The 24,245-nt window shown below is 41.6% G+C and overlaps 1 protein-coding gene and 1 long non-coding RNA gene across 7 annotated transcripts in view; one reads left to right on the top strand and one right to left on the bottom strand.

Annotated features, from left to right (window-relative positions):
* ITPR1 (inositol 1,4,5-trisphosphate receptor type 1) overlaps positions 1-11,840 on the top strand; it is a 348,152-nt gene extending 336,312 nt beyond the window's left edge. For all 3 annotated transcript variants that reach the window (XM_069561814.1, XM_069561813.1, XM_069561815.1), the window contains 2 exons: positions 981-1,142; positions 10,497-11,840. In XM_069561814.1, the coding sequence (XP_069417915.1) occupies positions 981-1,142; positions 10,497-10,583 (249 nt within the window). In that variant the 3' untranslated portion in view covers positions 10,584-11,840. The remainder of the gene's footprint in view (positions 1-980; positions 1,143-10,496) is intronic.
* Positions 1-24,245, bottom strand: part of LOC138929788 (uncharacterized) — a 146,462-nt gene that overhangs the window by 5,541 nt on the left and 116,676 nt on the right. For all 4 annotated transcript variants that reach the window (XR_011445976.1, XR_011445979.1, XR_011445977.1 and 1 more), the window contains exon 3: positions 11,975-12,165. This is a non-coding gene — a long non-coding RNA (uncharacterized lncRNA). The remainder of the gene's footprint in view (positions 1-11,974; positions 12,166-24,245) is intronic.

The following is a 24,245-nucleotide window of genomic DNA, read 5'->3' as shown; positions in this document are numbered from 1 at the left end:
TGCTGGTAAATGTTTGGGATAAGAGGGGGAACTGACTTGTTGTGTTTGCCACTTTGAATACTAACACCATGGCCATTTCAGGTGACAAGTGTGATGTTACTGAAAGCAGAGTTGTAAAGAGTTATGCAGTTGGACACTACTACAGTGTTTCCATCATGCAGACATGATAGAGGTGAACAACCTCAAGAGCATGGATAGAAATAAAATGTGGGAAATGAAAAAAAAAAAAAGTGGCGATGATGAGGGGAGGAGACTGAATGGGTCTTTCTTACACCAGCCAACAGCACAGGCCAGCCATTTCAGGCGTGGAGGAGCAGGAGGCAAGAGGTGAGGGGAGGTGGTCGTTAAGTTCACAAAGAGGGCAACTGAACCCACTCTCCGTTTGCAGCCTCTCGACAGTTGTCTACCAAAAGCACACCCATACACGTTGCTGGTAAATCCCACAACACTCAGATCTTAAAATCCATTTGCTTCTAGAGTGTTTGTTTGCAAATGATTTTGGAGTTTAAGTTGGGGAAGATGTACAGAATCCCTGAGGATGGATGGTGGTGAGGGTCGAACAGCAGAGTGGATGCTCTTAATGCACTGAACTGTACACCTCAAAGTGACTACCATGGTAAGTTGTATTGTGTATACGGGACCACAGTTCTAAGACTCAGATCTCATTGGCTCTGTAATTTGCAGAGATCACAGATGGAACGGCAGCGTTCGTATTCGGAGTAGAGGAACTTTGGAAACCCACTTTGACCCATGTGTAATTTTACAGTGATTTCTTCTAGGAATTAAGAGAGTTTACTTATACTCAATTACAAAGATATTTACTGAATTTTTTTTTTTAATACACAGTGCAGTACATGAGTTCTGTAGCAGGCAGAGACAGCCCAACGAGCGATGCTGCCAAGACAGGATGGCATGGGAAGAGTGCCTCTGTGGTCTTTGCTGGTAGAAGTGACGCCCTCTTTTTTCCGTCTGGGTTCTAGGAAAGAAACCTAGACTGGTTTCCTAGGATGAGAGCCATGTCCCTGGTCAGCAGCGATTCAGAAGGAGAACAGAATGAGCTGAGGAACCTGCAGGAGAAGCTGGAGTCCACCATGAAGCTTGTCACCAACCTCTCTGGACAGCTGTCAGAATTAAAGGATCAGGTAAAGAAAAGAACCCTACCTGCCTACACACACACACACACACCACTACGATACACACCAGATTTGGTGAGGGGGAAAAAAACAGTAGTGCTCATGTTACAATGCTGAAGTTTGTCATCTGGACAAAAAAGGAAATGGGTGAGAAGCTCATTCGGTCCATCAGTTTCCCCTCCGTTCCTCCCTCACTGCCCCTTTGACAGGATAAGCCTGTGACACTACTTTCAGTGCTGTTCAGGACGAGGTTTTAATGTGACAAACAAAACCAGAAAATGAGAAAATGCAAACTACTTCAGTGAAGCGCTGTCCAGAAAAACACGCTGTAAAACTGTCCCGTCTTCTTCTCTGACGGAAGATGGCAAGCTGTTTCTGGCTTTTCTTTTCAGCCCTCAGAACTATAGGCTCCTCTCCCCAGGTACTTGCATTCAGCGTCCAGGGGATAAACCCTAGTCCAGGAAGAGCCCTGTCCTCACTGACTGGCTGCCGTCGTCCAGGCAGTGAGGCAGCTTGCCAGGAGTGGGACAGGGAGCACTCTGAACGCACCCCTGCCCTCCCCGGGCTTAGCCGTCCACACACGTGCTGCCGCGTCCTGCCCCCGTCCCTAAGATAAACGCCTTGCCCCTGTAACTAAGCTGGGGCAAGGGGGCATTCTTTGTGCCCTCTCCTGGCCCCCTTAAAACAAGCACTCACAGTCACCAGGTGATGACCTCTGTGCTGGGAGAACCTGTGCTCAGCCGCATTGATTGGGATCACCCTGCACACCGTGCTGAAAGCTTTTTAATCAGTTCCATACGTGAGATTATACATTTTACACAGCAGCAGTTACCAGGCCAGGCTGGCCCGGAGATAAGTGGTAAGGTAGACCCACAGCTACTTGATTACTCTGGAGAACATAATAACTAGTATAATAACTAGTGAAGCTCCACCTAGGGTAAACTCTTCTTGGAGGTGGTTTCCATGGCACTTTAAGCAGTCCTACTTTGCATTATGTTTCTTTGCCAACTAAATTATTCCAAACTGAGCCCCAAGATACTCTCTGGCCTCAAATTCATTTCTTTCACTTGTATTAAGGTGCAAATAAAAAGACTAATGAGAGGAGAAAGCTTTATTTATGAAGGCTATCTGTGGTGCTGAGCTGGGAAGCCCCCTAAAATGAGTAATAACCTGCATAAGTAAAACTTATAGAGATATAACTAGTTTCCTTTGCTAATTGTTTTATTGAGTCTTTAACCCTGCTGTGAAACACTTGACAAATGGTCCCCAGAACTACAGTGATGCACGAGTCTGTCTGCTACGGCTGCTTGTGTTACGCACCACCCCCCCCACCCCCTGCGAGTGAGGCGAGCTCTTTAATGCATGGAGCGATGCTTGAGCTCCCTTCCCCTCCCTTAGAGCTGTGGCTGTAAGAATCGCCATTAAATCAGGTACTTTAAATTAGATGCCAAAAAGTCATAAGAGAAATTGATCTAATATAGACCTAAATAAAGGAAGCAATTAGCTTTCTATACAGTGCCATCTGTAAACACATCTGGAGCTATTATTGGGTAGTCTGTGGTAGTAAATGCTACACAAGTAGGCCTGTCCTGTCCTCTCAACACTAAGAATCTGGGGTGTTGAATTGCTCCCTGAAGGTGGTTCTGAAGCTGCTTCAGTGATGGACACTTCACAAAGCAGTGAACTTGGCCTAAGGAGTGAGTGGAGCTGAGGAATTCACCCAGAATCATAGGTGTACGAGGTACCCAAGACCCTGGAGGGCATTGGACCCCATTCCATCATTTCGTTTTGTTGTTGAGATACTAAGATACACAGCAGGCTGTTGGGAAATTTACCCAACTTTACCTGAAAACAGCAGGCAGGAGCTCTTGATCTTACAGGCTGGGCTTGAGTTTCCCTTATTTTGTTTCCTCATTGTACCCTGTTTGCCTTTCATGGTTGACTGTTTCAATTCTTACTCATTTTTTTAAGAGTTAGAGTTTCAGAAGTCACATCATATATCAATATTTAAACATTATGAAGGATACATTCATTGCCATGTTACGTAACTGATCGTAGAGACTTGGCATCAGGATTGTTTCTATGAAGCCAGAATTTGGCTTGAACAAACTATGTAAAACTATGATTACGTATGAGCTAAGGTTCATTAAGTGACAGCAAAACCAGTGTGGTTTAAACTGCTTGGTTTCAGCTCTTTTTACGTTTTTGTTTTAAAGTGAGCCGTTGGAACCACCCTTCAGAAAACCTTACCCTTATGAATGAATTTGAAATTGAACTATTTTTTCCTTGAAGATGTTATAGGCTAAAAAGAAATAGGAAACCAGTAACTTATTCTAAAGTACCTTTTACCAGGATTGATCTGCTCAGGTTTTAAGGTGTCCAGAATTACAGGAAAAGCTCAGCATTGCTGCTTTTACTGGAGGAAACTTGGTTCTTACAGAAGGAATTAGCCAACAGTTTCTTTTGACTTTGTAGCAAAGCTTTAAAGCATTTTTTGGAGAATCAACTTGGTGAAAAGATTCACATTTTGTTAATTTGGTGTGTAACAATCCTAAAGATTTCTTAACCTTTTCTGCATAAAAAGTCATGCAGATAGGCAGCGAACTACTGGTTCTTAAATGGTAATTGTGAGAATTCTTGCTCTCCAAAGGGAAAAAAGTTTTGAATTAAAAAATTAAAAGCCCACAGATGATTAATGAACAAGAAACTCTGTGATAAGATATTTTTTAAACCAGCTATGAAAGAATACCATTCAGTAGTAACAGTGCTGGAAAATACAAAAATTGCTTCATCACTTAGATATTTTTTCAGATCTTTTGGTCCAGAAAAGCAGCATAATGGAGCAAAGATAGTTGAATGTCTTTGGCTTTGATCTTTATTGTTATTGACCTCTCTGGTGGTGGTGGTCTTCAAATAACAGTTTGAGACGAAAAAGTTCTTATCAAGGATACTAGTAAAACCCTGGTTAGTGGCTTTTCCATTACTGCCAAGAACAGTTAACTAAAATCACTGTTCTAAGTGTTAATTCATGATGCTGCTCATCTTCAAGTTTCCCCTCCCAAGAGATTCTGAATACAAATGTGATTCTAAAATGTTATGGAAAACCCCCAAAGAACTTTCTGGCCAATCCAGTAGTTGTTAGGAATAATAGTAGTGCTTGAAATTCTTACCATATTAACATGGTATATTGCTCGGTGTTTTTCATGCAAGAGGATTATTATCTTGTTAACTACATAAAGGAAGGAAGGAATAACATGATCAGAATAATTCCTCACAGTTGGAAAATGGGATATTAAACCTCACCTGAAGGTCTGTGTTCCTTAGCCTGTGTTGGAATCATAGAAGAGGCCGTAGGTAACACCTGCCCTCTAGGATACTTTGCTCTATCCAGAAAGAAGCAGACCTCTAACAATAGGATACAGCAGGAAAAGTACTAGGGCCCATCTGCCAGAATGAAGCCCGTCTCAGGGGGCAAGCGGGACCTGGGGTGTCAGAGGAGTTGAGCTCCTACAGCTGCTGCTGCTGCTGCTGCGTCACTTCAGTCGTGTCCAACTCTGTGCGACCCCATAGACGGCAGCCCACCAGGCTCCGCCGTCCCAGGGATTCTCCAGGCAAGAACACTGGAGTGGGTTGCCATTTCCTTCTCCAATGCAGGAAAGTGAAAAGTGAAGGTGAAGTCGCCTACAGCTTGACAAGGAGGTAACTTCTGAGCTAACAAGGAGGCGCAGCAGGGGGGCAGCCCTGGAGGGGCGTCAGCATGAGCAACGGCATGAAAGTGCATGGCATGTTCCAGCAAAGGCACTGTGCACCGGGCCTTTCACCACTTCTTCTAGCCACCATTTACTAAGCACCTGTGGGGTGCAGCCCTAGGGCCTGGGGTTACAACGCTGAGCGGAACCTATTCTCCTTCAAGGAACTAAGAGTCTGGAGTGGGAGACAAATAGGTAGACAAATTAGAATTCAATGTGATAAGTAGTTGGCTCAGGGAGTAAAGAAAAAGGCAGCACTTCATTCTGCCTGACCTGAGGGAGAGGATCTCAGTCACTGCCACGGAAGCCTCAGGAATGGTGATGCAGAAGCGTGCGAGAGGGTCTATCAGGGGAGCTCAAGAGGACCACTGCACTGGGGACCAAGAGTGTGACTGTCTGTATGTTTATAGTGAGTCAGTATACCTGCTTTTCAGAGAGGCTTCAGCTGTACTTTTCAGTATTTTAGGCTCGTCCTTAGCAGCATGACTGATTGTATAGGACTGTAAATATCAGTTAGATCAAGGCTAGTGGAGGTGATGGAATTCCAAGTGAGCTATTTCAAATCCTAAAAGATGATGCTGTGAAAGTGCTGCACTCAGTATGCCAGAAAATTTGGAAAACTGGAAAAGGTTTTCATTCCAATCCCAAAGAAAGGCAATGCCAAAGAATGCTCAAAGTACCGAACAATTGCTCTCATCTCACATGCTAGTAGAGTAATGCTCAAAGTTCTCCAAGCCAGGCTTCAGCAATACGTGAACCGTGAACTTCCTGATGTTCAAGCTGGTTTTAGAAAAGGCAGAGGAACCAGAGATCAAATTCCCAACATCTGCTGGATCATCAAAAAAGCAAGAGAGTTCCAGAAAAATATCTACTTCTGCTTTATTGACTATGCCAAAGCCTTTGACTGTGTGGACCATGACAAACTGCAGAAAATTCTTAGAGATGGGAATACCAGACCACCTAACCGGCCTCCTGAGAAGTCTGTATGCAGGTCAGGAAGCAACAGATAGAACTGGACATGGAACAACAGACTGGTTCCAAATCAGGAAAGGAGTACATCAAGGCTGTATATTGTCACCCTGTTTATTTAACTTCTATGCAGAGTACATCATGAGAAACGCTGGGCTGGAAGAAGCACAAGCTGGAATCAAGACTGCCAGGAGAAATATCAATAACCTCAGATATGCAGATGACACCACCCTTATGGCAGAAAGTGACGAAGAACTAAAGAGCCTCTTGATGAAAGTGAAAGAAGAGAGTGAAAAAGTTGGCTTAAAGTTCAACATTCAGAAAACTAAGATCATGGCATCTGGTCCCATCTCTTCATGGAAAATAGTGGAGAAACAGTGGCAGACATTATTTTTAGGGGCTCCAAAATGACTGCAGCCATGAAATTAAAAGATGCTACTCCTTTGAAGGAAAGTCATGACCAACCTAGACAGCATATTAAAAAGTAGAGACATTACTTTGTCAACAAAGGTCCGTCTAGTCTATGGTTTTTCCAGTACTCATGTATGGATGTGAGAGTTGGACTATAAAGAAAGCTGAGTGCCAAAAAATCGACGCTTTTAAACTGTGGTGTTAGAGAAGACTCTTGAGAGTCCCTTGGACTCAAGGAGATCCAACCAGTCCATCCTAAAGGAGATCAGTCCTGGGTGTTCATTGGAAGGACTGATGTTGAAGCTGAAACTCCAGTACTTTGGCCACCTGATGCAAAGAGCTGACTCATTCAATAAGGCCCTGATGCTGGGAAAGATTGAAGGCAGGAGGAGAAGGGAATGACAGAGGAAGAGATGGTTGGATGGACATGAGTTTGGGTAAACTCCGGGAGCTGGTGATGGACAGGGAGGGCTGGCATGCTGCGGTCCATGGGGTTGCAGAGTCAGACACGACTGAGCCACTGAACTGAGAGATCAGTTGTGGTGACTGGAGTTGCCAGGCTGCTGAGAATCAGAGTAGCCATGGCCTTACTGTGACAGGAAAGCAGGCTGCAGCTTCCGTGTGCTGTGGATGAACTTTCTCTGCAGTGCGAGCCCTTAATCATTTACGCTGGTACAGCAGGTTTTGCCCATTTGCAGTTGACACTATTTTCATGAAAAATCTTATAGACATTTGGTTGCTTCTGACCTGTAAAGCTACCATATCATTTGCTTTCTGTTTAGACTGAGTCAAAAAGAAGGCATACAGAAATTGAAGGTAGTCTCTATATAGTTTATGAAGAACATTGCTTCAAATGTTCATCCTTAGCAAAATGTGGATTTTGAGGGGTTTTCAATGTATCTACTACAAATGGGACATGTTGTACTAATCAAGATTGATTTTTCAGTATGAACATGTTGAGTTGTTACCTTAGATCTCAATCTGATGGATATTTTTATCTAGTCAGTTTTGTTTCAAATGTCCAGAGAGAATGTGCTAAGGGTAGACTTTGTTTTGATATGGGTAATAGTAACAGATGATAATGATGCCTTAAATAAGATATATAGAGTGTATGTGAATCTATGTAGACAGACAGGTAAGCAGGTTGAATTGAGCTAATAAAGCCAGGAATTATGTGAGAATGTGTAAAGGGACCAGGGAAACTCACCTGGTCAGCAGTGTTGAACTTGGTTTCTTATAGGCCAAATTTAGTTCCAGGGTGGGGTCTGTTTCACTGACTATCTCAGAAATAGGCCAAGATCAACAGGAGAGTTACATTTTCATATACTTGAATGCTTTGAAGAAAAAAAAAAATCCAAGCATATGAACTACTTTGTTTTCTTTCGTTACTGTTCCCATATAATTATCACTGGATGAGGACTGTGTCCAAAGGGCCAGATACTTAAGCAGCTGCCCCTGGTACTTTAACATTGATTACTCACTTAGATGACAGCCATTCTGTCTACAAGGCCATGGTTGATCAAAACGGAATTCAGGCAGTCAGATTTGTGTGCCGACCATGTACTCAACTGCAGAGAATCATTCCTGAGAAAATGTACCCAAAGTACTTTTTAAGTATTCAAGTATATGAAAATGTAATTTTTCTAAGGATCTTGGCCTATTTCTGAGACAGAGAAATGCTCTTCTAGAGCAGCAGTGTGGATCTAGATTCACAGCATTAACACTACCTTGGAACCTGTTAGCAATGCAGATTCACCAACCTTACCCTGAGCCTCCTCGATGGAAACTCTGTGGGCCCTTTGATCTGTGTTGTAACAAGCCTTCGAGGTGCTTCTGGCACATGCCAAAGTTTAAGAACTATTATTCTAGGGAAATAGGAAACAAAATTAAGTATGTGCTGAAAGTGAAAGTGTTAGTCGCCCCGTCATGTCTGACTCTTTGCCATCCCCCGGACTGTAGCCCGTCAGGCTCCTCTGCGCATGGAATTCTCCAGGCAAGGGTACTGGAGTGGGTTGCCATTTCCTTCTCCAGGGGATCTTTCCGACCCAGGGATGGAACCTCGGTCTCCTGCATTGCAGGCAAATTCTTTACTGTCTGAACCACCAAGGAAGAAGCCCCAGGGAAGTATGTGCTAGGTTCTTAAAACTACCAGGCACAACCTCTGCTTGAACAAAGATTTTGGCTGCTCACCTCAGTAGGGAGCTTCAAGATCAGGGACTGAGGGATGGTGATGTGATCGTTATTTTAGGAAGACAAACCTGGAGAATTAGAGTCGGACCACCACTGAGGTATCACGTGCTACCTATAGAAGAGGGAGGGAAGATGTGCCATTGGTTGGCTCATTTGCTATAACAAACGCAGATTTAGAAGCTTTCAAGAGAATGACTGAATAGCCAATAGATTGGAAAGTCACAGGAAGCTGATTGGACACACAGGCATGAGGCTACACAACATACAGAGAAGATCATCTCAAATGTAAGTAGAAATTTATAGAAGACTTTCAGGAAAAACTTCAGTGGCCAACTTCAACCATGGAAAAATCTCAGCATCTTTAAATGGAAGCTATGAGTACCCATCAGTACAAGCTGAGCCCACCAAGATTCCTAAATCATTGAGAATGCAGAGTTTCTTAAATGTAGTGAGTTCTATTGGAGTCCTTCTCAAGGCTACCTGCCAAGGGACTAGTTTGGGGGTGAGAGTCTGGGCTGAGTATGTGAAGTATCAGTCAGTGACGTGACCGACTGCATCACCATCTAGTTGTCAGTTTATTCCACGAGTCACAGGAGGTTCTCCTGCAGCTGAATCTGTGAAGTATAGTAGAGGATTGTGACACCTCCTGTGAAGATTTGTTGCTCATCTAAGGAGACTTTCGAGGCTAGCAGAATACCCCTAGTTCAACTCTTCATAAGGGGCTTTGTAAAGAGTTACCTTTTGGAAATACTCCTTGTAAATCTTCTCTCCTGAAATACAACTGAAGGCATTTCATAAAAGTCTCAACATAGTATTTTGATATGAAAGGAAAACTGCTGTTTCAAATAAGGCAAAATAACTACTTTAAATTGAACTGAGGTAACTTATTCTCGTTTTACTTTCTCTTGGGGTATTTTGTACCAAAAATTAGTCCAGGTGAAAACTGAGATTTAAGCATCTACAAAGTGACAGACACTATTAGAAAATTTACATACATCCTCTCTACGAGGTCAGAATTATTACCCTCATTATGTGAATGAAGAAACAGACTTTGAAAAGTTACAACATAAAACCTTATGGAAATAGGTCTGATTCCAGTGCCCACATTCTTTATATTAATACTACTAAACCCTAATTCCTCTCTGACTTTAGGAAGCCAAAAATGTAGAAGCAGGATCTAAGCCCACTTAGATAGAGATAACAATTTTATCAGATATTTCATATAGCTTTTTTACCTTAACTGACCTAAATGCCCAGCATCAAATCCAGAGTTGGGATAACTGGGTTAAGAAAAATGGAAATACAGGGAGTTAATTATGCCCTGAAATAGGCAGAACTGAGCTAGATACCTGTCAATATGAGAACTGGTTTAGTTCAGCAGCCAAATAAAAGGTCCTAACTTCCTGTTTGCAGTTTTGAAAACACAGTTTCATTTGAGCAGCCTTAAGAAGCGTTCTTTCCTGACCTTAGTGTGTGTAGGGGGTGAGGACTGGTCACCACTGAGTGCCAGGCCATGATTTATGTCATTCAGTCACCCTGGACCTGAGCTGTTAAGGACATTCTCATCTCCCTAGAAATGCTGTGTGATTCTTTTTTCTCTCTCTCTCAAAACTATCCAAGAACAACTGGAGAATAACCGAGACACCCGGAAGACAATGGACTTAATCTCTCTCAAACTTAGAGTTCTAAACACATTAGACAGTTTGAGTGTTTAGTGTGTTGCAACTCTTGTACAAAGCTATTATTTGGACATAGATTTGGGAAACAAGAATCTTGTGCTTTAACTGCTTTTTGTTCCTTTATGAAACAAGTAGCAAGCAGAATTTCTGAATGTCACATTGCATGACTAGGGCACAGAATTCCCCATTCTGCTCAGGTAGATGTCCTTTTTGAAGTTGTGTGTTTGATATACTAATTGGTATGCTATTTGTAGAAAGTGGGTTTCAGTATAAACCATAACCACAGAGGTAAGTCTATGGTTGAGTATACGATTTGACGTACAGGAAGTGTCTGGGTCTAATGATGAAACTTTTTAACTTTCCAGATGACAGAACAAAGGAAGCAGAAACAAAGAATTGGTCTTCTAGGACATCCTCCTCACATGAATGTCAACCCACAGCAACCAGCATAAGCAAATGAACTAAAGGCGTCGTATTTACCTTTTTAAATTATTTTTAGTGTGGGTCTGGCTAATTAGTTCTGATTCACCCAGAGAGGTTACATTTATGCTTAGTATATTTGTAAATACTCAGTTTTATACTGTATGTATATGATTGCTACTCTCCAGGTTTGGATATATGTATTGTAATTAGAATTGTTGGCAGGGTGAAATTTCATTTGTGCCAAAAAAAGTATTTAAAATGCCTTTTTGGGAAGGACTAAAGAAAGCACCTGACTTGCACTTGAACCACATGATAGATTTAAAAGTATATGACATGTATTTTGTATTTAAATCTAGAATAACCAGTATTTATGTTTTTTATAAAACTGTGCAATACCAATTATGCAATCACCATAAATCTATAACTCCTGTGTATCCTAAGGGGAGTGCACATCTTTGAAGCTGGTGTGTTAATAGTATGTAACAAATGGTTAAATGATGCTGCTGCCAAAATCATATTACTAGTGAGTTTCAGGCCCCCAGGCGTTTTGTACCTTATAATTACCCTGTGGTGATAGTACTTCTCGTTGCTAGTGGCACCAGTGCCTCTGTCTCCTAGTGACAGTGCTCCGAGACTCGGAACTGTCAGGTCAGCATTCATTTTAAGAAAAGCAACTTTAGTTTCAAAGATACTTTTAGGCTTCTGAATTGATCATTTAAACTATCTATGTCTTTTAAGTAAGAGCGGTAAATTAGAGGCTCAGACTTTAGTTTGCCAAGTTAGTGAATTTTTTAAAGGGAAATTTCTAAGCTCACGTTTGGGGTAAATGCATTATGCTAGCCCATCAATGTCATCTCCAAGGTGAATTTTGATGTCACTTTATAAAGAAATGGATAATTGATGGTCTCTAGATCTAGTCCAAACAGAGTTGATTTTTTCCATCGGAACCAACATGCTACAGTAGCTAAGACGTATTAAACTATAGCCATCCAGATAGAGATGAAATATGATCTATCCCATTAGAACTCATAGTTTGAACACTGACATGTTATTCTTGTGAACGAGCCACATTTGAGTTTTTTTCTTTGTCACATGATTTCTTTGCTTGATGGATGAAAAGTATGAGAGGAAACTTTTATATCTATTGCCTAGTTTTGTACATGGATCTCATTTTACAAGAGACTCTACCAAAAAAAGTTTAAAAATGTATTGAAAGCAGAGTTCTGAAATGAGTAAAGTTTGTAAATGCATATATAAAAATATTTAATAAATGATGCAGAATAAAATACTGTGACTGAGTGATGGCTTTCATTTAGACGTTTCTTTCCGTCATCACAGCTGTTCCAGTTATACATTTTCTTTAGGACCAACTTAAAAGTATAAATGGTTTACTTACCAGGTTGATTCTGAAAGTGCTTACCTGAGGAATGAGAACTCTGAGAGCTCCTGAACAAAATACAGGGGAGGGTTTAGTCCAGTGGCCAGTGGTTCTTCTCGATGGGTGACTGCCAAGCAGACTGTCGGGGTAACGTGGGCACACACGGTCGAGTCCAGAATGCCGGTTCAGGCTCTCGCTCCTGCACTTTCCCTGGGGGACCTGGAACTTGTCATCTGCAATGCAAAGAAGCACCGAGTGGTGAAGTCGACTTTCCTTCAATGGTCAGAGGCCTTCATGCCAGCTGGAAATGTTTGACAAATCTAACTCATCTATCCAAAGGCAGGGAAAGCTGTGCCCTCCTTAGAGCACTGCCTGCCCTGGTTGCTCTTGTAACGTTGATTTTCTCTGTGCTTTGCCAAATAAGAATAATTACCATCCAATGTCAGAAACTAGGTTGGGATTGAACTCCACTTAAATGACTAGTTTCAGAACCAGTGCTTCTGCGTTATAAATTTGGTAACTTTAAAAACAAGTGAATCATTCTCCAGTCAATACAGCATATCTCCATAGAATTTTTCCATAATAAAACCAATCGAAGATAGATACGTACTTGTATCTATGAACAAGCCACCAGCCCTCCATGCCAAACCCTGCCACATGAGCCCCAGCCCACGAAGACTTGCTCCCCTCGTCTTTCCCTTTGCTCTCCCGAGCTGCCCAGCCCGGCGAGGCGGTGTGTGTGGTTTGTCTCCCACCTCACTCACTGCCAAGTCTGCTTTGACATGTTCAGGTGGGGCCTTTACAGGTTTGTCCTGTTTCATTTGATTCCTGTCACTTAAGATACAGATCTTCATTCGGTTCACCAGCTTCAGCAGAAAATAAACGGAATTCTTCTCCACCCCACATGCAGCAGATTCTACCAGTGGAGTTTGGGTGTGAACACAAAGCTGGTACAACTGAAACAAAATTTGAAATTATAGCTCCTGTGGCCTTTGATGGATAATTGTGATTTCACCTTTCTCCAGACTTGGCTTTTTCAACACTTTCATTTCAAGGTCCAAGTTGCCTTTAAAGTTACTCAGTAGCATGGAAACTTACATTGCCATATGTAAAACAGCCAATGGGAATTTGCTGTATGATGCGGGAAAATCAAACAGGGGCTCTGTGACATCTAGAGGAGTGGGATGGAGAGGGAGATGGGAGGGAGTTTCAAATGGGAGAGGATATATGTATACGTATGGCTGATGCATGTTGAGGTTTGACAGAAAACAACAAAATTCTGTAAAGCAATTATTCTTCAATTAAAAAAAAAGTTACTCAGGTGAAGAATCAGTGCTACTGGACTAACAAATGTTTTAGCACAATGCTTACAAGCAGGACAGTCTTTTTGGCTCTGATAATTTAATTTTAAAAAAGTTTGCTGTAGCACCAACTAAGATTTGAAGATTTTGCCAATTTCCTTAATTAAACCATTTGTTATGTCAAAGGGTCTGGGAAGCTCCATTCCACTTTTCTAATGTTTATATTATCTTTCCCATTTCTACTTATGTCCCTAAAATTCTGTAGTGATAAACCTTGTTTCCTCCTACATATAAAGCTTCCATTCTTCTGAGTCCTAAAGCTTTACTTGATATTCCACCCAGTACAACTGTTCTTAGAACTGTGTGCCTCTACTCACACACACATACAAAATACAACTCTTTATTTTGTTTTTAAAAAATACGATTCAATTTACCTGTTTTTCTTCAATTGGTTTCATTTGGTTCTACTTTCTGAAAACGAATTGCTTGATTTTGTGCTTGTAAAAACTGCTCTTTCACCCTGTTTAAACATTCCCTAACGTAAATTATAAAGCAAACAAACTTGATTTGTGGGAGCTAAGCAGCAACACTGTCTTTGCAGTAGCAACCTAAGCACAGTGTTACTTAATGTGCTAATGGGAAATGACCAAGTTCTTCACGGTAAACTAAGGAATTATCACATTAAAATCTCAGTTACTGATTTCTGTGTCTTCCTCCCATGGTTGGTTTGGGTAATGTGCTAATGAGAGACAGCCTGAAAGTTTCTGCTAGTTGTTTTAAGGCTAATCACGAGAGCTTCCTGGGCAACACAGATGGAAATTTAGTCTTTTAAGACTATTAATTACGAAAGGAGAATAACTATGTACTTACACAAGCAGAGTTGGGTTTTGCCAAAATAATGTTTTCACAGATTTTAAAAAACAAAATGTGCTTGATAGCAGGCTTAACTTATATGACAATAAAACGCACGTTTACACAAGACAGGATGTCATAACAAAGGACTCCTACTGAAGGCTCTTGAGACAATGTGTTCCTATCTGCCACAGAGCAGGAGTGAAACTTTTCATTTTTAATTGGAGAATAATTGCTGTACAATGTTGTATTGATCTCTGCTAGATGACAATGTAAGTCAGCTATAAGTGCACATATATTCCCTTCCTCTTGAGCCTCCCTTCCTCTTGAGCCTCCCTCCCACCCCCCATCCCACTTCTCCATCATTAGAGCACAGGGCTGAGCTCGCCACCGGCTACCTATTTCACACATGGTGTATGTAAGTCAGTGTACTCTCAATTCGTCCCACCCTCTCATTCCCTTATTGTGTCCATAAGTCTGCTCTCTCTCTGTGTCTCTCTTCCTGCCCTGCAAATAAGTTCATCAGTACTACTTCTTTAGGTTCCGTATATACGCTTGAATATACAGTATGTGTTTTCCTCTTTCTGACTTATTTCACTCTAACAGGCTCTAGGTTCTTCCACCTCACTACAACTGACTCAAATGCGTTCCTTTTTTATGGTGGAGTAATACTGGAAGTGTAAATTGATACAGCCAGTATGGAAAAACAGTATGGAGATTCCTTAAAAATCTAGGAATAAAGCTACCCTATGACCCAACAATCCCACTACTGGGCATATACCCAAAGAAAACCATAATTCAAAAAGACACATGCACCCCAATGCTCATAGCAGCGCTGTTTTCAATATCCAGGGCATGAAAGCAATCTAGATGTCCATGGACAGATGAATGGATAAAGAAGCTGCGGTACATATATACAACGGAATATTAACCATGAAAAGAAATTTTTCATTGTAAAGGTAAGAAACTGAGCCTTAGAGTGGTAAAGGAACTTGCCCAAGGACCTAAGTCCAGAATAAACGAAGGCCCCCGACTCAGCCAAACAGGAGAGAGCTCTCATACCCACCATCTTCCCTCCATAAAAGGGCTATCATATCTTGTGAGTAGCAGTTTCCCATAATGGTTCTTCCTTTACAGGAAGTCCGCATGCAGAACTGTATTTTGTCCAACACAAATGGACTTCCTTTTCAAGCCTCTTCCATAAGAGGATCTACACGCTAGAAAGTGCTGAAGGTGATTACTTTGTCAAGAGTGAAAACTTTGTGGCAAAGATAAGAAGCTTCTAAAATCTCTATCTTTTACAACTACCGATCTCATGTCAATACCTCTTATTTAACTGCATTTTTCAACAGGAGAATCTCTTTTCTCAGACAAGGTGGCTTTCTCCACATGAAATATTCCACACAGGCTGGTACCCTTTGTACCACAGAAGTCGGTGCTGATTGGCCAACTCCGCTCTCCTTTCGTTATACTGATCACTTGTTCACAATCAACTAGAATGTTGGAAAACCCCCATAAAGATTTCGATTTTACAGAAAGTACCCAAAATTCCACCAGTTTTGCATCACAAAGTAGTGGTTAAGGTAGAGTTTTGAGTAAAATGCCATGCGTGTGGTTTTTGTGGGTGGTTACAGCTCAGAGCGACTCTTGGGCCTCGTCAGTAATCCCCAGGCAACAACGAGGATGGCTATTACAAACTAAGATGATTCTGATCTTCGTAGCAAACATCTCTCCGTCTTTGGTATCCTATGCCACCTTAGGCAACTCACACCGTCAAGGCTGATCTCAAAACCTACCCAGTGGAAGACAATAAAAAGACCACTGGCAGGTTTTTACACCGGGTTAAGTTTGACAATGCTCATGGGCTGTGAACTCTGCATAAGCTGGTGGTTTAGACTCATTTGGTAAAACAAATCTCTAGCCCACTGGGGTACTACACTAAAAAAGAAAGAAAAAAGAATGAACCCAAGGAGAAACTTAAAATATTTTAAGGTCATGACAAACTAGTGTGAAAGAGAATCCTAACACCTAGAAGTGAAACTGCATCATCCACCCAGCCTGGAAAGAAAAAAGAAAGCTAAAAACCACGATCGATTAAGAATGCCGAGTCTGAGAAAACCCCTAAGGTGAATTCTGAACAACAACAAAAAAAAGAGTCCCACAACACAAGAAGTGCATACTGTATGCAAGAAGTGCTAATGGAAAGAGTTCGCCAGCATTTCTGTAATGACCTCACGAAAGATGACTGCTCCTGTGTAAATGAAACTGTAGACAATCCAGGAATTCAACCTGTCCATTTCAGAACTGAATTAAGCTAGTGATTTAATCTTTTTGACATACCTGTCACCTATACCATCTCATGAAGACTTGTCAGAAAGCTCTGTAGCACAAGAAAAATAATTAAGACGTCATATGAGACTAGGAAGCAAAACCATACAAGGCCTGAGCGCTAAAAATGTTAGTTTACTTCAGAGCCCCCCTGGCAGCAGGATAGGAGGAAAACGACCTTGAGGCTGATGAGAGTCTTCATACCAGCTCTACCACTTCAAAGCTATGAGTTAAAGCAAGCTTTTTAATCATTGTAATTTTCACACACACATGTACACACACACACCCTGCCCCACTCCACCATTTAAAGAGTGGAGGCACTACTACTTCTTCGGACAGCAATATGCTTTAAGAAAGACAATATAGGGGACTGCTCTGGTGCTCCAGCGGTTAAGACTTCGCGCCGCCACTGCAGAGGCATGGGCTCGATCCTTGGTCCAGGAACTAAGTTCTTACATGGTACTCAGCACATCAAAAAAAAAAAAAAAAAGACAATATATGTCAAGTGTCTAGTATATACCCAATACATGATATTTCCCATTCCTTTGCAATGTCATCATCATTTCCACAATCTCAGCAAAATACTGAGACCAAAGCGTCTGTTCCTACTAAATGGGCCTGAAGTTATTAATGGTAGGATCCTAAATCCCCAAGTCTTCCTTTGTTTACAGCAGATTTATCCATAATTCCAAAACTTGTTAGCAACCAAAATGTCCTGCAATAGGTGAACAGAGGGACTTCCCTGGTGATCCAGTGGTTAAGACTCCACACTCCCAATGCAGGGGGCAGGGGTTCGATCCCTGGTCAGGGAACCAAGATCCTGCATGCCACATAGCGCGGCCAAAAAAAAAAAGGAATTGTAGCACACCTAGACAATGGCATATTATTCACCACTTTTAAAGAGTGAGCTAGCAAACCAAGATAAGACTTGGAGGAACCTAAAATGCGTATTAATAAGTGGAAGAAGACAATCTAAAAAGGCCACATACTATATAAATCCAAGTAAATGACATTCAGGGAAAAGTAACACTATGGAGACAATAAAAAGAGTAATGGCTGTCAGGGGTAGGAATGGGGCATGGATGAACAGACAGAGAACACAGGGGATTTAGGGTGATGAGACTGTAAAGGTGGACAGATGTTATATACATTTCCAAAACCCAAAGGATGTATAAAGAGAGTGAACCCGAATGTAAGCCATGGGTGATCATGTCAGTGTAGGTTCCCTCAGCCATAACCACAGTGCTGAGGGATGCCGGCAGTGAAGGAGCAGGAGAGGTACATGGGCATTCTCTGCACTATCTATTCAATTTTGCTGTGAATCCGGAAGTGTTTTTTAAAAAAAAAAGTTAACTAAACATTTTTTTCAAGAAAAAAAAAAAAGGTTGGATAAACTATTGACACATGCAACATTTATGACCCTTGAGAATTTTATGCCATGAAAGAAGCCAGTCATAAAAGACCACATATAGTATGATTTCATGTACATGAAATGTTCAGAAGAGGCAAGTCAGGTCTACAAAAGACAGAAAATAAATGACTGGTTGCCCCAGGCTAACGGGGGTGGGGTGTCAGAAAGAAATGGGGAATGACTGCTAATGTGGGCTAAATCCCCAAGTCTTGACGTGACATGTTTGGGTCATATCGAGTCATTTTTTAAAACTGTATCTTTAACATCCAAACCGTGTGTACTATCCATTTGAACTGAATTCATAACTTAAACTATTATAGAGCTCACAACTCCTGGATAATTATTCTCATATTTGTGATCAGTGTTGAATTTAAGTCTGACTTCCTTTTTATAAAACCTTCAGAGAAAGACATTTTATCTAGGGATAAAGGATAAAGGATGATGCATTCCTTTAGTTTATGAAGTACTTTTATCTACATTTTCATTTAAACCTCCCAACCCTGTTACATAGATATTACCCCTGACATGCGCACGGTCCTATATTGTACCATCTTTCACATTCAAATGCAGGTTTTAGATCGTATCTCATATAACTGTGTGAAGCCCATGACTTTCCTTAACAATTTCAAGGATTCTAAGGTGAGTGCTTACAACTTGGTAATGATTCCTTGTCACTTTTTGATCCTAAGTCTTGATTGTAACCTAATTCTCATCACCTCCCCTGTCTCTATTCCACCCAACCCTAGTGTAGACACAGCTGGCTCTACCCTCTGGCTCTAAAACACATGAGCACCCAGGTGTTGTGAAGAGCGGGCCTCTATAGAGTGTAATACTAGGACCCACTTCCTTTCATCACCCCTGCACAAATAAAGGCAAAATAAAAACAAAATTAAGAAAAAAGTTTCCTCCAGCTTCAACTAAAAGCTGAAATTTAGGATTTCCCTGATGGTCCAGTGTCTAAGGCTCTGCGCTCTCAATGCAGGGGGCCTGGGTTCCATCTTTGGTCAGCTAACTAGATCCCCCATGCCACAACCTGACAAGCCAAATAATTAAAATAAATATTTAAAAAAAACATGAAAAATTTGTACTTCTTTTTTATGCAGAACAATTTTAGCCCCCTGGACCCAACCCTCCCACTGAGATTAGCCCTTTACCTTGACCAAACGAAAAAGACCATAATTCATCTGTTTAGCTTTCAACTCAAAGAGCAACTAGCTTTTAAATAGCTCTTTTCCCCCACTTCCGGATACCTCCTTATCTTAGAGAAGAAATCAGTTTGGAAAGGTCAAGTGATTTGACTAAACTAGAACATCAGACCTGAGATTTAAAGGCAGATCATGTGATAATATACACTCATTCTTTAGGATTCATGAGGAACCCATGGGTAGTAAAACTTGAGGACACTCAAACCCCTTAGGTGAGGAGTACAGTCAGCCCTCTGCTGCCATGGGTTACAAATCCACAGGATCTATATCCATGGATTGGAGGACTGACTGTAGCGCACATCTTCCTCTCTAGGCCCGTGCTTCACTACACCAGGGGTGATCCTGCCAATAAGGTGCTGGGGCCTCCAACTGTCCACCTGTTTGGGGAAGATCTGGTAAATACCAGGCCAGAGTTCTAAGAGAGGCCAAGTAAGAGTTCTTAAGGGTAAGGACTGTAACTAGTCCATTTCATTCAGTACGCAGCACAATTTCTGCCAATAAAGGGGCTCAAGACATTTGAGGCGGGGAAAGATTGTGAGCCTTCACTTAGGTCCTTGGGGATTTTGGAGCCAGGGCCAGGTAAGAGTCTTTCATTCAGGAAGGACTATTTAGCAGTCCTTAGCAGACCTCTACAAAAAAGATCTTAACGATGTAAATAACCACGATGGTGTGATCATTCACTTGGAACCAGACATCCTAGAGTGCAAAGTCAAGTGGGCCTTAGGAAGTATCACTGTGAACAAAGCTAGTGGAAGTGATGAAATTCCAGCTGAGCTATTTCAAATCCTAAAACATGATGCTTTTAAAAGTGCTGCACTCAATATGCCAGCAAATTTGGAAAACTCAGCAGTGGCCACAGGACTGGAAAAGGTCAATTTTCATTCCAAACCCAAAGAAGAGCAATGCAAAAGAAATGTTCAAACTACTGCACAGTTGCACTCATTTCATATGCTAGCAAAGTAATGCTCAAAATTCTCCAAGCCAGGCTTCAACAGTACATGAACTATGAACTTCCAGATGTTCAAGCTAGATTTAGAAAAAGCAGAGGAACCACAAATCAAATGGCCAACATCCAATGGATCACAGAAAGAGCAAGAGAGTTCCAGAAAAACATCTACTTCTGCTTCACTGACTACACTAAAGCCTTTGACTATATGGACCACAACAAACTGTGGAAAATTCTTCAAGAGATGGGAATACCAAACCACCTTATTTGCCTCCTGAGAAATCTGTATGCAGATCAAGAAGCAACAGTTAGAATGGCCATGGATCAACAGATTGGTTAAAAACTGGGAAAGGAATACATCTAGGCTGTATATTGTCACCCTGCTTATTTAACTTATACACAGCGTACATCAAGGCTGGGCTGGATGAGGCACAAGCTGGAATCAAGATTGTCGGGAAAAATATCAATAACCTCAGATATGCAGATGACACCACTCTTATGACAGAAAGTGAAGAAGAACTAAAAAGCCTCTTGATGAAAGTGAAAGAGGAGAGTGAAAAAGTTGGCTTAAAGCTCAACATTCAGAAAACGAAGATCATGGCATCTGGTCCCATCACTTCATGGGAAATAGATGGGGAAACAGTGGAAACAGTGTCAGACTTCATATTTTTGGGCTCCAAAATCACTGCAGATGGTGACTGCAGCCATGAAATTAAAAGACACTTGCTCCTTGGAAGAAAAGCTGTGACCAACCTAAACAACGTATCAGAAAGCAGCGACATTACTTTGCTAACAGAGGTCTGCCTAGTCAATGCTATGGTTTTTCCAGTAGTCATGTATGGATGTGAAAGGTGGACCATAAAGAAGGCTGAAGGCCAAAGAACTGATGCTCTTGAACTGTGGTGTTGGAGAAGACTCTTGAGAGTCTCTTGGATGGCAAGGAGATAAAACCAGTCAATCTTAAAAGAAATCAATACTGAATATTCATTAGAAAGACTGATGCTGAAATTGAAGCTCCAATACTTTGGCCACCTGATGTGAAAAGCCAGCTCACTAGAAAAGACCCTGATGCTGGAAAAAATCTAAGGCAGGAGGACAAGGGGATGACATAGGACAAGATGGTTGGATGGCATCACTGACTCAATGGACATGAGTCTGAGCAAGCTCTGGGAGATAGTGAAAGACAGGGAAGCCCGGCGTGCTGCAATCCATGGGGTCGCAAAGAGTCAGACACCCCTGACCAGCTGAACAATAATAGTTTAGCAGTGGCCCAAAAGAAGTTGCACAGACAATAAAAGATCAGGCAGTCACTACTCCTTTTGCTGCAGACCACTGAATCTTATAACTAACCGATACTCGGTGCCTCAAGCTTCAAGACTCCTGCTCCACAACTCAAAACCATCCCCTACTTTTCCCTCTTTCTGTGTGTGTTAGTCGCTCAGTTGTGTTTGACTCTTTGCGACCCCATGGACTGTAGCCCTCCAGGCTCCTCTGTCCATGGAGTTCTTCACGCAAGAGTACTGGAGTGGGTTGCCATTCCCTTCTCCAGGGGATCTTCCTGACCCAGGAATCGAACCTGGGTCCTCTTGCATTGTAGGCAGATTCTTTACTGTCTGAGCCATAATTAGGCAACCGTGATCTTCCCCCTTCTTTCAATTCTTGTAAGAGATAAACCTATAACTGTGTTCTCTCCATGCATGTGTCCTCTGGACCCACCTGCACCTCCATACCCTTCTCTCCACCTGACTCCCTCACCCAACAAGACTAAAAGACAATCCCTCAACCATCCAGAGACGATTATGACACCTCTCAGAGCATACCAAAAGAGACAAAACACATTAAGAAATTATGGCCGGGACTTCCCTGGTGGTCCAGTGGCTAAGATTCCAGGCTCCTAATACAGGAGATGTGGGTTTAATCCCTGGTCAGAGAATTAGCTCCCACATGCCACAACTGAAGATCCTGCATGCCACAGCTAAAAATCAGCACAGCCAAATCAATACTTAAAAACAAAAAAATTATGGCCATTTTGGGTAACACAGAAGTATGGTTTCTTTATATATGAGTATACACACAACGTGGATGAATCTCAAAAGGATTATGTTAAACTAAATCAGACTCAAAAGGCTACATGCTGTGTCATTCCATGGATATGATATTCTTGAAAAAACCTACAGGAACGGAAATCAGGTCAGTGGTTGCCAGAGACAGGCGGTACGGAGAGGAAATTTATTACAAAGGGACACAAGCGAAACATTCTGGGGGATGGAAATGACCTCAGAGTATCGGCGGCTACTTGATTATACAAACCTTTCAAAATTCATAGTACCGTAACCTAAGAAGGGTATATTTTGCTATATCCAAATTATACCTCAGTAAACTTGACATGAAAAAAACTAGTAGAAAGGGGTAAAGACCCAGGCCTGAAGTAACCTGCTCCCCAGGAACTCTGATGCAGGCTGTCCCCGGCCCATATTCTGAGAACTGCTAACGTCTGGGTTGTGTCACAATGCCTTTGTCCTTAGCACAGGCACTGTGCTTATTTTTTGAGCTGAGTATCATTTCACAGTGATTAGGAGGATCTGAGTCAGAAATGTGCCCACTGGGGAGTCTAGGAGAGCTGGCAGTGAGACTCAAAAAAAAAAGGGTTTTTTCTACTTTTAAAGAAATGTCTGTGTTTTAGAACTTACAAACATAACAATCCTATAAATACACTGCATTTGTTTTCTCTTGCTACTACTAACAAGTTTTCCAAAACTTAAAAACTATCTTAAGCTTCTGGTTATCAAAGTCTTAAATGAGTTGACAGGGTTAAAGCCTTCGGGAGGCCCTAGGGGAGATTCATTTCCTTCTCTTTTTCAACTTTCTAAAGCTGCCTGCGTTCCTTGGCTCGTTGCCTGCTCCCACCTGCAAAGCTAGAAATGGCTGATCAAATCCCTCACAGTCTGTACCACACTGACTGTGATGCTATGCCTTCCTCTTTTACTTACTAGGACTCTTGTGATAACACTGGTCCCATGTGACTAATCCAGGAAGTCTCCCTATCTCAACATCCTCAACACAACCACATCTGCCAAATCCCTTTTGCCATGGAAGGTAATATATTCATAAGACCTAGGCATTAGGACATGAACATCCTTGAGGGGCCCATTATTCCACCCACCACATTTGCCTAAGCAGAAACCAGGCAGTTGCTCATGTTTAAGACAAGACAAGAAGAACAAATCACCAATCTGTTTTCATGCCTGATGGATTTGAATACAACTGGGAAAGTCATATTTTCTTCTGGTCCAAACAGGCTGAACAAGTCAGTTAATCAGCATGACCATGTACAATGATGAAGTTACTACATATAATTGCCCAAGACAGTCTGTGACTTCCTTTTACTTTCACTACTGCTATTCCTGGAGAACCAGGAAAAACTATTAAAATATGTTTACTTTTGAACACACACACACCTTATTAGAGTTTTTATTGACGAGGGTTTTACCTGTAAGAATTAACATTTCAAAAACAAGTTAAAATTCATTAAGGTACAAAGAAAACAAGAGTGGGCCAAAAACTTCCCACCTAGATAACCCTTGTTGATTAAACAAGCACACAACAAAAGATGTATAAGATTAGAGCATTTAAATAATATGCCATTCATATCTTCTTCAGTGAACCATTTTTTCAAACTTATTGCTCATCTTAAAATTTCTTTGATATTACTTAATTTTGAAAAAATTTTTTAATATTCTGGTGGTCAGTTCAGTTCAATCACTCAGTCGTGTCCAACTCTTTGCAACCCCATGGACTGCAGCACGCCAGGCCTCTCTGTCCATCACCAACTCCCAGACTTTACTCAAACTCATGTCCATTGAGTCAGTGATGCCATCCAACCATCCCATCCTCTGTTGACCCCTTGTCCTCCCGCCTTCAATCTTTCCCAGCATCAGGGTCTTTTCAAAAGAGTCAGTTCTTTGCATCAGGTGGCCAAGGTATTGCAGTTTCAGCTTCAGTGCTTCCAATCAATATTCAGGACTAATGTTCTTTAAGATGGACTGGTTGGATCTCCATGCAGTCCAAGGGACTCTCAAGAGTCTTCTCCAACACCACAGTTCAAAAGCATCAATTCTTCAGGGCTCAGCTTTCTTTATAGTCCAACTCTCACATCCATACTTGAAAAACCATAGCTTTGACTACACAGACCTTTGTTGGCAAAGTAATCGTCTCTGCTTTTTAATATGCTGTCTACGTTGGTCATGGCTTTTCTTCCAAGGAGCAAGTG

The sequence above is a fragment of the Ovis canadensis genome, chromosome 19 (assembly GCF_042477335.2).
Source record: "Ovis canadensis isolate MfBH-ARS-UI-01 breed Bighorn chromosome 19, ARS-UI_OviCan_v2, whole genome shotgun sequence".
Taxonomy (NCBI): Eukaryota; Metazoa; Chordata; class Mammalia; order Artiodactyla; family Bovidae; genus Ovis; species Ovis canadensis.
The sequence above is the reverse complement of the archived record's forward strand: the minus strand, read 5'-3'. Positions and strand labels throughout refer to the sequence as shown.